This window comes from Homalodisca vitripennis, chromosome 1, assembly GCF_021130785.1.
Source record: "Homalodisca vitripennis isolate AUS2020 chromosome 1, UT_GWSS_2.1, whole genome shotgun sequence".
In the NCBI taxonomy this organism is placed as follows: Eukaryota; Metazoa; Arthropoda; class Insecta; order Hemiptera; family Cicadellidae; genus Homalodisca; species Homalodisca vitripennis.
Genome location: NC_060207.1, coordinates 13,757,146 through 13,770,796, shown reverse-complemented (window position 1 = coordinate 13,770,796; position 13,651 = coordinate 13,757,146). Strand labels below are relative to the sequence as shown.

The following is a 13,651-nucleotide window of genomic DNA, read 5'->3' as shown; positions in this document are numbered from 1 at the left end:
CTTCTTGATTCAATGGTTTATGACAACACACAAAGACCTCAACATATATTATAATGTGTTATTCTTCACTTGTAATTTTGATAGGACTTAGTTGGGAAGTGCAAAAATACCCAAGTCTGTGAGTAAGTGAATGTATGGTATGGGTTCATATGAGGATTTGGTACACACTATACAATAAAGCCCTCCAGACTTGTTATAAAGAACAAAGTTCTACACACTGTACAATAAAGCTCTCCAGACTTGTTATATAGAACAAAGTTCTTTTAAGTGTGTGGGAAGGAAGAACTAAACTCTCTTCTAACCGACTCAAGGAAGGGAATGAAGTTTAATATGTGCTTTAATTTTAACTTGAATATCTAATTACTTCAATAATATTGTTTTACTTACCATGCAATAATTTTGTACAGTGCAAGTTTTCTGGCATTTACTACATTTTGCATTTGGACTTTAGTGGCATTTACGTTTTAGCCAAAATCAGTTTTTAATAATTTATTGCCACATACCTATTCAACCAATGTACACCACACTTAGTTCATAGCTGTATCCAAATGTTTACAGCTTAAAACATATTTATTTATAAATATTTTTAAATAAATTTTAAAATCAGAATGTTATTTCTTTATTCTGAAACATTTGGCATTTACAACGTTATGGCATTGTATATTTCTTTTAATTAATTTATTAACTTTAAATTTTTGATAGTTAAAGTTGGTAGGTTTAAAGTTTCTACAACAAATAAATCTGTAACTTCAGCCTAAACTTTATTCTGATTAACAAAGGGACGTGGGAAGGATAAAATTACAAAGTAAGCTCTGTTTGTACATAAAACATAATCACCTCTCTCTCCAGGGAGTCTTTTTCCGCCACAATGGCCGTAACCTGGCGTACCACATCATTGCGGGCTCTCTCCAGTCTGCGCCTGGTGGTCTCTGACTCTTCCGCTTGTAGCTTCAGCTTCAATAAACACATCAGTTCAATCTCAATTAAGAAGTAAAATATGTAATAACTGTTTAACTTATTAACTAATTTTCACCGGATACACTGATGGCATAGTTAAGTATGTATCCTGTATGATTGTTGACTATTGAACTTCTGAGCAGCTAAACTTCTAAACTATAATTTAACGTGTATCGTAATGTGAACAGTTGCTTGAGTAACCTCTTCATTAAAACTGTTTACAGCTCATTTTTGGCTGTTATTAGGCTCCCTGGCTCAGTTATTGGATATTTGGAAATTAGAATGCCATTTCACAGGCAGGAACAGGGTATCCCAACAATAAAACTACTAATACGTGATTGTTTTACATTAAGCTAGCTAATGTAATACCATAAGATTAAATTTTAGCATGGAAAATTATGACCGCAAAAAAATTATGATAATTCTTTATTGAACAGCCCTCATATTTTTGAAACAGGCATTTATAAAGGAAAATTTAATTCTATACAAAACATACCCTGTATTATCTTATATTCAATTTACCTGGCGATATGCTTCATTTTTCTCACGTTCTAGTCTTTCTTTCCATTCAACCATTTTCTCTTTCTCCGTTCTTAGCTGAAATCAAAACACTCTATTAGTTTGAGTAAGTATCAGAACAATATACATAATTTTACAACTGAGTAAATTATCCAATCTTCTAATAACTAGTGATATAATACAGAACACAAGCATGACAACAAGTTCGTTTTTGTGGATAAAACAAAATGTGGCTAATTGTTACATCACCAATCACTGTTAGCGACATGTTGAAGCCTAATCTCAAATCCCTTCAACAAAGATTCGGATTCAAGAATGGAAAAATGGAATTCAACAAATCTAAATCTGCAAAGATCCACTGCGCCATTGGTTTTGGACTGTTTAGCAGTATACAAATTTTGGATCGTTAAAACATATATATGATTAATTTATATACTGTATATCTAAATTAACAACTTACATATAATTTTCATGACCTATAAACTTGATCATTATACTCCAAAAGTACCAATCAGCTAAAAATCTATGTCTTGGTGTAAAGTATATATATACTGGTAGTATACATTGTGTATACTATTCAGATCCCAAAATAGAGCACAGATATTCAGTTTTATAACATTGATATACATACAAATTGAAACAAATTTATATATCTTGTTTGAAGATATTATAATTTTGGCTCACATATGGATAATTCCGTACAGGAAAGGTCACTACTACTGACCAGATGGGATAAGCTAGTGTCAGTAAGTGAGTGAGTGAGTGATGGATGACTGGACCCCGGACAGTCTGGTCCTGTCCTGCCTTGTAAGTCTCATACCAACTGACCCACTGAAACCCTGTTAAATGGTCCTGTCACTTTCTCTGTTGCTTCAACTGCTGGTGATGTAACTCTGATGATTCCACTCCAATATTCAGAATCATAACTCTCAACTACAGTCAGTCACTACGAGCTATAGAGGATTTGTTCCTTGGCTCATGAACATGAACGAACAATAAATTGGTGACAATTAAACTTGTCAAATGATCATAGAGATTTGCTCCTGCCACTTGAATCAAATTCTATACCATACTTAATGCACAAAATAAAGAGTACTGAAGAAGTACAACTTAAACGTAAGTAATTAGAATAAAGATTTACCTCTGTCAATTGAATAATTCTGACAAAATACCTACAGAATAAAGATTACTTAAGAGGTATGACTTGGAACACATAGATTAAGAATAGAGATGTACCTCTGCCATTTGAATCTATTTCTATCACATATTTAAGCACCAATTAAAGACAATTGAAGAAGTACACTTGAACATATGGAGTAAGAATAGAGATGATCTCAGTAATGGATGTACCACTTGAATCAGTTGTACTCGTACTCGTTCTCATCGTTTCACTTGATATCATGCTTGTATTCTTCACTTAATACTACAACTGTATTATTATTGAAAACAGCATAATATCTAGTATTGAGAACCTATCCATCTAATTAATAAAGGATGTCAATGAAGTAGTTAGTTATTACATTAAACTTTCATATTACTTTATGCCCAACAGATATTTGTAGGTCTATGAAAATAAACATTGTTGTTTGTCTAACTTCTAACTTTGTGGTTTCTTCAGTTTAATAATAATAATAATACTCTGTGTATAGATCGCTTTAAAATGTATTTTAATTTTAAATTGAACCCTGTTTCCAAATGTTTTTAATTTCATGAAAAATTACACAATGATTCATCTACGTTGGATGGGTTTGATCAAAGACTGCCTCAAACATTTGGAAGCGATTTCATCAGCTTGTTGCAGAAAATTGAGTACAGCATGACCTAGTAATGATCTGCTATTGATTGGCAAGATAAGCCTGATAGCTGATAGATTTGCATATCTCACTGGTTGCAAGAAACAAGATAAGAAACACTATCTCTTGAATAAAAGTCTGAAGGCTTTCTGTAATAGATATACCCTGTACAGTCCATTACATGCCAATATAATCTACATTTTATAGATTCATTTATGTCTCAATTACTCGTAATGTCCAAAAATCAGTGATTTATTATAGGAAGTTTAATATTTATTACACCTTTCAAATTAGAATGAGTCTAGATGTACCTTAAACAAGTTATAGTCAAACTATACATATACATCACTATGCTGCAAGAAACTCACAATATTTCACTGGTAAAATAAAAACTTTTGTACCTTGTTCTAAATAGTTACTCTTGATATTATACTCCTACTGGAATACTTGGGGTTTAAATTGTCCAATTATTTTATAAAAAGTGATATTGAATCTGATGAAATGATTTTGTTCACATTAACTCAAATAACACAGTCGGGTAAATTTAAAACACCAATTTATGTATCTTCTATTCATTTTACCCCTAATTCAATAAAGATCATTTATGAAAGTGCCAAGATTTTTCCGGACTTAACAATCATTTATGGCCCCATCACACAACATTTCGAGATCTGTAATCTGCTCTCTTTCTCAGGTGAATAACTGACCCAGCACATAATTAAAGTGTAGGTTAAAATGAACAAATCGTATCAAAGCATTGTGACTCACATGCCAGGAATCACTACAACCACAATGAGAAACAACAGTGGAAAAAATTACTCCGTTCTTTATATCACTGAACAATGGAAAATGTATGAAACAATTTTATTACCTTCAAATATTTACCATTGTAAAAACAATTCTTTGTTTGAAGGTTATTTTTGACGATGGAAGGATTGTGAAGGAAACAGGATTTTTCCGGACATTTGCCATCGTTCAGTGAAAACGTGTAGGTTGTGATTCCTGACTTAGGCGTGCCATAACGCTTTGGTAAGATTTGTTTATTTTAACCTAGTTTGTAATTATGTATTAGGTTAGTTCTTTACCTGAAGAAGAAATCAGATTGAAGATCTCGAAACGTAGTGTTAACTGATTTCTTGTAAAAACAAGTTTGTTTAAACGTATTTTAACAAACTTTTTAACATTGTCTTTTTAAAATAATTAATAATGGGATTATACAATCTATACCAAAACAATATACAGTATATTGAGGGGCACTCTATTTGGAATATGGAACAAGCCCTTTGAAATGCAATGCTCATAAAGCTAAAGCCAAGTTTGCACTCGACAACCACCTGTGAGCCACTGATAACAGTCTTATGGCAGATATACTCAGTCTGCATGTATATCTTGTGGCAACATTCACACCTACACCGATTGGTTGTTTATTCTACAATGATCATTTAGTTTACATTACACTGTGTTAAATAGTAAATTCCCCCCAGATTTAGTTGTTATATGTTGTGTTGTTATTTTGTTAAAATGTACAACATAGTCAGTCTGTCGAGTAGTCACCGGGCTGTCATATGTCCGTTTGCCATTTCAACAGCACAGAACACCGGCTTGGGGCAAGTTTTATGTCTTGTTCAATAGTCCTGAAGCAGACATAACCGAGATGCTAGATGTTGTACCAGGTATGTACTCAGACCGCGTTTTGTACAATTTTACCGGGGCCAGTCTATTTGAAGCTACATGATGGGGCCCGGGCGAATATCTTTTCCGGGGCCCGCACAACCCTTGGTGTAGCGCCATTATGTCCATTAAACCCTGCTAGTAGTATATGTAATTATTGTATGAGATTAAGAACCGACACACAACTAGTTAATGTTAAACTTGAATTCACAATATGGACTGTTTTAAGTGGATTAAGAACCATCTGAAATTATAATATAATGTGTTTGTATAATGTAACTCTACATTTATATCATACAGGGTCTAAATTAAGTCCTGATACACCTGGATATACTCCAAAGGATAACAATATTTTTATCCTTCAAAAAGTCCAAAAAAATGTATTTTAATAGGTACTATGTGAAAATTTTACATTGATATCTCAATCCGTTTGGAATATATCCCGGCGTATCAGGACTTGATTACATCCAGTATATATTTTTGATAAAGCTGTCTAGGGGTCGGGGTATGGGCCTGAGTTAGAAATAGCGCATATTCAAATTCTGTATGTGACCTTTCCTTTCAGTAATGTCGATCTTGTAGTGACCCCCCCCCCACCACCACACCGCTTGATAAGATCCTCTCACAGGCCAGTGAGGATGGGCAGAATAAGACTAAAAGGGAATCTGCATATCCTTTAAAAAATTCTTGTACCCTTTCCAGATATGGACAAACGTCCTGTTATATATAAGTTACTAACAGTTATAGCAGTTTAAATGAGTCAGATATTGCTAGGCAGAAGTACGCTAGAGCACATTTCCGCAACAGGCTTCGCCCAAGTTGCATACAAAATTTCACACCTATAGAATATTCAATCCTCCAAATATCCAGCGTACATACTTCAGAAATAAGAGAAATGTTGCTAGTCCTATGAATGATGACTTCAATGACGTTGAAGTAACTCCTATAGAGATACAAGTACCATCATCAAACACGTCAATGTAGAAATACAATTTCATGCAGAATTTAAAGTTTATAGATTACATCATACTCGACATGTGAATAGTTAGGCTATGCTAACGCTCAGAAAAATCCAAAACAGAGGAATATACCATTATCAAACACGATGTTGCCTTTGTAGATATGACGTTACATGTAATATATCTAGTCTATAGTTCAGTTCGTTTTCGAGATATTCTGTGGACAGACAGAAGAGACATTTTGCTAATCCCCTGAATATTACGTGTACCATCAAAACACGTCAATGAAGAAATGAAATTCCATGCAAAATTTAAAGTTTACAGATGAATACTCGACATATCTTGTGGACAGTTAGGCTACGCTAATGCTCAGCCAATTTCGAAGAAAAGTAATATTCCATCATCAAACACGATGTTCCTATGTATAAATACCCATATTTCAGTTCCTTATCGAGATACCCTGAGGAAAGAGACGGACAGAAGTTGGCGCTAGCCAGGAGCTCGATTCTGCAGGTAACTTGCACAACGTGGAACGACTGTGACAATAGAGAGCTAATCTTAGTGTCTTGTTCTGTCCTTTGTTATTCAGCCATTAGCTGAAGCTTGATGACAACACTTCACCATTATTCTCCTCCAACATGGAAACCCTTTTTGTCCCCACTTAACACCGACGTTTTTACAACCATATTAGAAACACTGTGATCCATATTTACTTTCCATTCAACATTTGATTAAGACTACAGGCATTGAACTGCAGATCTCATAGAATATTCGTACATAACATATATATCATAGTCGGAATATCCATTTGGTTAGTATTGATTAAATTTACACTTCAGGCAATAATCTATTACAACTTTTGATATACAGTACGTATTACGGATATGAGATTTAATTAAACTTAATAAACCTAAGAACATTCATAATTTAAACGATGGAAGATGTAACCAAAATCGTGTCGTGAAAAGTAAAAAAAATTAAAATTTAACTTGTAAAATAATCGTGGTTTGGGATTAAAATGTAATATTTAAAAAAATATTAATTATATCCGGCATTCAGGGCACAATCCGTTTTTTAAATCAAGAGAGATCTGCGCACACTTCTTCTCAATTGTTTACAATTTTTTGTTCAAGACGCTTCGTCATCTTTTCCCACGAGAGCTTAACTCAAACTCCAGTGGCGTAACTAGAACTTAGTTTGGGGGGGAGGGGAATCTGAGTGAAGAACACGCGACTCTAGCGCAATAAATCAAAATCAGAATAAATTATATAAGCCTAATTTAAAGTAAAACATTTTACTGATAATATCAGTCAAGCTGAATTGAGGTTATACGAATATATATATTTATTTTTAGGCCTTTTTTGGGGGGGAGAGGGGGACGATCCCCTCATCTCCCCAAAATTACACCACTGTAAATACCGCCAAAAGGAAAAAAATGAAAATGCTAGGAATTAAAATAACTCATCATTACGGGAATTTATAATTATTAATTGATTTGATTCATAACGTATTATTACACGCTGATTATCCATATGACAAATTTATGCAAAAAAAGTAATTATCTTCAATATATATTCGTTATCTGAGAGGAGAGGATATATACAGCAGAAAAACCATATTTAAATTGGACTGGCTTTACTTGAGCTGCAAAATATGAGTAAATGTCGTAATCTGTTTATACAATAACAATGAGATGACGACTGGTTCAGCCAGAGAGCGAGTACGCTCCTATTGCTTACATTAGCACGTTTAACATTCACCTAAATTACGTGTCACGTTCATTTAACAGCTCTATATGAAACACTGACACAGATAGTTAACTGATTGATACACCAAGGGCGATATGTAAATGATCTGACCTACACTACCACGACAATAAACGTGCGACTGTGGGGAAAAATGTCGTTTGTCTGAGAGTCCAGCAGAACCCGAGACCGTAGGTGTACCGGTTCTTCCGTGTATTCACGTCACTTAACAGCTCTATATGATACACTGAACAGATAGTTAACTATCCCAGAGGGGATATGTAATATGGATCTGACCTACACTACCACGACAATAAAACGTGCGATGTGGGGAAATGTCGTTTATCCGAGAGGTCCAGCGGGGAACGGACGTAGGTTCTGTACCGGTACTTCCGTGTCTTCACCGTACAAAACCTGGCTCTATATGAAAACACTGACACAGATAGTTAACTAAACTGATAACACCAAGGGCGTTATGGTAAATGATATGGGACCTACACTACCCGACAATAAACGTGCGACTGTGGGGAAGGGGAATGTCGTTTATCACGAGAGGTCCAGTCCTGCGAGGAAACCGAGACGATAGGTTTTAGTTGTAACGGTTTACTTCCCGTGTACTTTCACGTACACTCAACTGCTCTTATATGAATACTCTGAAACAGATGAGTGAACCTGGACTGATACACCAAGGGCGTCATATGTAAATGATTCTGACCTACACTCCCACACGACAGATAAACGTAGCGACAGTGGGGGAATTGTCGTTTGTCCGAGGAGTTCCAGCGGGAAACAGAGGACGTAGGTGTACCGGTACTTCCCGTGTACTTCACGTACATACTTAAACAATCTTATATGATAACACTGACCACAGGTTAGTTAACTGACTGATGTACACCAAGGGCGATATGTAAATTGATCTGACGACTCACTTACCGCGACTATAAACGTGGCGACAGTGGGGAATGGTCGTATGTCCGGCAGAGGTCCTGCGGGATGAACAGAGATCGTAGGTTGTACCGGGACCTGGTAATTCCCGAGTTACTTCACGTACACTTAACAGCTCTATAATTGAAACCACTGGACACAGATAGTTAATTCTAACTGTTACACCAAGGGCGATTATGTAAATGATTTCTGACCTACACTTCCAACGACAATATAACGTGCGACAAATGGGGGAAATGTTCGTTATGTTCCGAGAGTCCAAGCGGGAAACCGAGAGACGTAAGGTTGTACCGGTACTTCTCGTCGTACTTCACGTACACCTTAACAACTCTATATGAAAACACTGACACAGAATAGTAAATTCTAATGACTGATACACCAAGGGAGATATTGTAAATGATTATGACCTACAATAACCTCGACAATAAAACGTGCCGACAGTGGGAATTGTCGTCTGGTCCGAGAGTTCCATGCGGGAAACGTGACGTAGGTGTACCGGTTACTTCATCGTGTACTTCACGTACACTTAAGCAACTCATATATGAATACTCTGACACACAGATAGTGTAACTGACTGAAGTTTACACCAAGGGCGATTTGTAAAATAGATCTGACCTACATCTACCGCGACAATAAACGTGCGACAGTGCGGGCATGTTCGTTTGTCGGTGTCCCGCGGGAACCGAGGACATAGGTTTGTTTGTACCGGTTCTTCCCGTGTTACTTCACGTACACTTAACAGTCTCACTAATTATGTAAACACTGTCCACAGATAGTTAAACTGACTGATACACCAAGGGTCGTTATAGGTAAATGATCTGACCTACACTACCACGACCAAATATAACGTGCGCAGTGGGGGGTATGTCGTTTGTCCGAGAGTCCAGCGGGAACCGAGACGTAGGTAACTTTGTACCTGTTAACTTGCCCCCGCCCCTGTGACTTCACGTATACAATTAACCAGCTCTATTATGAAAACACTGACACAGATAGTTATACTAACTGATTACACTCAAATGGGCGTTATTGTAAAAAGATAGATCTGACCTACACTACCACGACAATAAACCGTGCGACTGTGCGGGAATGTCGTTTTGTTGAGAGTCCAGCGGGAACCGAGACGTAGGTGTACACGGTACTTCCCGGTATGTACTTCACGTAACACTTACACACACAGCCTCTATTATGAAACACTGACACAGATAGTTAACTGACATGATACAACAAGGGGGCGATATGTTAAAGTGAATCTTGACCATACACTACCACGGACAATAAACGTTCCGAACTGTGGGGAATGTCGGTTTGTTCCGAGTGTCCAGCGGGAACCGAAGACGTAGGTGTACCGGTACTTCCGGTGTACTTCACACGTACACGTTTAACATACTTCTATATGAAACATGACACAGGATAGTTAAACTGACTGATACACCAAGGGCGATATGTAAAATGATCTGACCTACAACTTTAACCGGCGACTAATATTAACGTGCGGACAGTGTGGGGAATGGCGTTTGTCTGAGAGTCCAGCGTGGAACCGTGACGATAGGTGTTACCGGTAAGTCCCGAGTACTTCAAGTACACTTAAACAGCTCTATATGGTAAATCACTGGACTCGATAGTCTAACTAACTGATACAACCCAAAGGGCTGATATTGTAAATGATCTGACCTACACTACACGACAATTAAACGTCCGAAACTGTGGGGCAATGTCGTTTGTCCGAGAGTCCAGCGGGAATCCGAGTCGTAGGGTTGTAACCGGTAACTTCCCGTGTACTCTTCACGCTACACTTAACAGCTCTATCATGAAACTCTGACACGATAGTTAACTAACTGATTACACCAAGGGCGATATGTAAATGATCTGACCTACAATACCGCCGACAATAAACGTGCTGACAGTGGGGAATGTCGTTTGTCCGAGGAGTCCAGCGGGAACCGAGGGAGATCGTAGGTGTACCCGGTATCTTCCCGTGTACTTCACGTACACTCTTAACAGCTTCTTATATGAAAACCTATCTGACATCAGATAGTTAACTAACTGATACAACCAAGGGCGCATATGTAAAATGATCTGACCTACACTACCACGGACAATAAAACGTGCGACAATGTGGGAATTGTCGTATGTCACGAGGAGTACAGCGGCACACGAGGGACGTACGGTTGTTACCGGTTACATTCCCGTGTACTTCACGTACACTTTAACTAGCTCTTATATGAACACTGTCAATGACAAGTTAGTTAATATACTGAATACAACCAAGGGCGCGAATATGTGTTAAATGATCTGACCTACACTACCACGACAATAAAACGTGCGGACAGTGGGGAATGTCGTTTGTTCCGAGAAGAGTTCACAGCGGGAACCGAGACGTTAGGTGTACCGGTAACTTCTCGGTGTATCTTCTCACGTACACTTTAACCAACCTCGATATGAAAATACACTGAACAGAGATAGTTTAACTGACTGATACACCAAGGGGCGATATGTTAAATGATCTGGAACCTACACTTACCGCGACAATAAACGTGGCGACCAGTGGGGAATGTTCGTTTGTCCGAGAGGGTCCAGCGGGAACCGAGGGCGTAGGGGTACCGGTACTTCCCGTGTACTTCACGTACACTTAACAACTCTATATGAATACAGCTGACACAGATTGTTAAACTAATGCTGATTCACACCAAGGGCGATATGTAAATGAATCTTGACCTACACTACCGGCCGAACAATATAACGTGCGACAGTTGGTAATGTCGTTTGTCCGAGAGTCCAGCGGGAACCGAGACGTAGGTGTACAGGTTACATTCCCGGTTGTACTTCACGTACTCACTTAACAGCTCTATATGAAAAAACACTGGACCACAGATAGGTTAACTAACTGATACACCACAAGGGGCGATATGCTATAATGATCGGACCTACACTACCACGACAATAAACGTTGCGACTGTGGGGAATGTCGTTTGTCTGAGAGTCCAGCGGGAACCGGGTGACGTAGCGTGTACCGGTTACTTCCCGGTTTTGGTTTACTTCACTTATACTTAACAGCTCTATATGAAACACTGGACACAGGATAGTTAAATAACTGATTACTCCAAGGGCGTATATGATAAATGATCTGACCTACCACTACCACGACAATAAACGTGCGGACAATGTGGGGGAGATGTCGTTTATGTCCGAGAGTCCAGCGGGGAAAACCGAGACGTAGGGTTGTATCCGGTTCTTCCCGAGTGTACTTCACGTACCACTTAACAGCTCTATATGGAGAAACACACTGGACACAGATTAGTTTAACTGACTGATACACCAAGGGCCGATATGTAATATGATCTGACCTACATCTACCCAACGACTATAAAAACGTGTGCGGACCAGTGGGGGAGGAATTGTCGTTTCTCATGTCGACGAGTCCAGCGGGAAATCGAGACGTAGGTGTACCCGGTACTTTCCCGTGTAGCTTCACGTACACTTAACAAACTCTATATGGGAAAACACTGACACAGATAGTTAACTGGGACTGATACACCAAGGGCGATTATGGTAAATGATCTGACCCTAACACTACGCGCGAACAATAAATACGTGCGGCCAGTGGGGAATGTCGTTTGTTCCGAGAGTCCAGCGGGAACCGAGAGACGTAGGGTGTTTCGTACCCGGTTTACTTCCCGATGCTACTTCACGTACCTCTTATAAGAAGCTATATATGAAAACACGGACACAGATAGTTAACTAAACTTGACTGTTTACAACCAAGGGCGATATGTAAATGATACTGACCTACAACTACCCACGACCAATAAACGTGCGACAATGTGGGTAATGTAGACCATGTCCGAGAGTCCAGCGGGCAGACCGGTCGTAGGTTTGTGTACCGGGTACTGCCCGTTGTACTTCAGTACACTTTAACAACTCTATATGAAAACACTGACACAGTTAGTTAACACACTGCATACACACAAGGGCAGTGATGATAACATGATCTGACCTTACCACTTACCCAACGACAATTAATCGTGCGACAGTGGGGAATGTCGTGTTTAGTCCGGAGAGTCCTGGCGGGCAGGATATCCGAGACGTAGGTAGTTACCGGGACTTCTCGTGGACCTTACACGTATACACTTTAACATACTCTATATGAAACACTTACACAGTATTGTTAACTGACTTATACACCAAAGGGCGATATGTAAATGATCTGACCTACTCATACCGCGACATTAATAACGTGCGGATGTGCGACAGTGTGGGTAAATTGTCGTTTGTCACGAGAGTCCTCTGCGGGAACCGAGACGTAGCGTTGGTCGTACACGGTACTTCCCGTGTACTTCCTCGTACATTAACAACTCTATATGAATCACTGACACAGATAGTTAAACTGGACTGATACTCCAAGGGCGATATGGTAAATGATTCTGGAACAACACTACCGCCGTACAATATAACGTGTGCGATCAGTGGGGAATCTGTCGTTTGTCCGAGAAGTCCAGCGGGAAACCGCAGGACGTAGGAGTGTGTACCCGGTTACTTCCTCGTGTTACTTCACGTACACTGAACAGCTCTATATGAAAACACTGGACACAGATTGTTACTAACTGCTGATCTCCAAAAGCGGCGATATGTAAATTGATCTGGACCTTACACTACCACGACAATAAACGTGCGTCTGTGGGGGGAATTGGTCGTTTGTCTGGAGAGTCCGACAAGGCGGGTAACCGTGGGACCGTCAGGTGTACCCGGGTACTTCCGTATACTTCACGTACACTGTAACAGCTACTATATGAAACACTGACCACAGATTAGCTTTTAACTAATGATACTACACTAAGGGCGATATGTTAAATGATTCTGACCTCTACATCTACCACGACTCAAAAATAAACGTCACGACTGTGGGGAATGTCGGTTTGTCAGAGAGTTCCAGCGGGAACCGAGAAGTAGGTGTTCGTACCGGTTACTTTCCGTGTACTTCACGTACAACTGTAACTAGTCTATATGAAACACTGACAAAGTTAGTTAACTAACTGATACCACCAAGGGCGATATGTAAAATGTA

At 38.8% G+C, this 13,651-nt stretch overlaps 1 protein-coding gene across 1 annotated transcript in view; it reads right to left on the bottom strand.

Moving 5' to 3' along the window:
- Positions 1-13,651, bottom strand: part of LOC124357434 (protein Daple-like) — a 226,548-nt gene that overhangs the window by 10,130 nt on the left and 202,767 nt on the right. Inside the window, exons 5-6 of the mRNA XM_046809243.1 lie at positions 1,480-1,554; positions 838-954 (exon numbers count right to left, since the gene is read on the bottom strand). Coding sequence (XP_046665199.1) covers positions 838-954; positions 1,480-1,554 — 192 coding nt within the window. The remainder of the gene's footprint in view (positions 1-837; positions 955-1,479; positions 1,555-13,651) is intronic.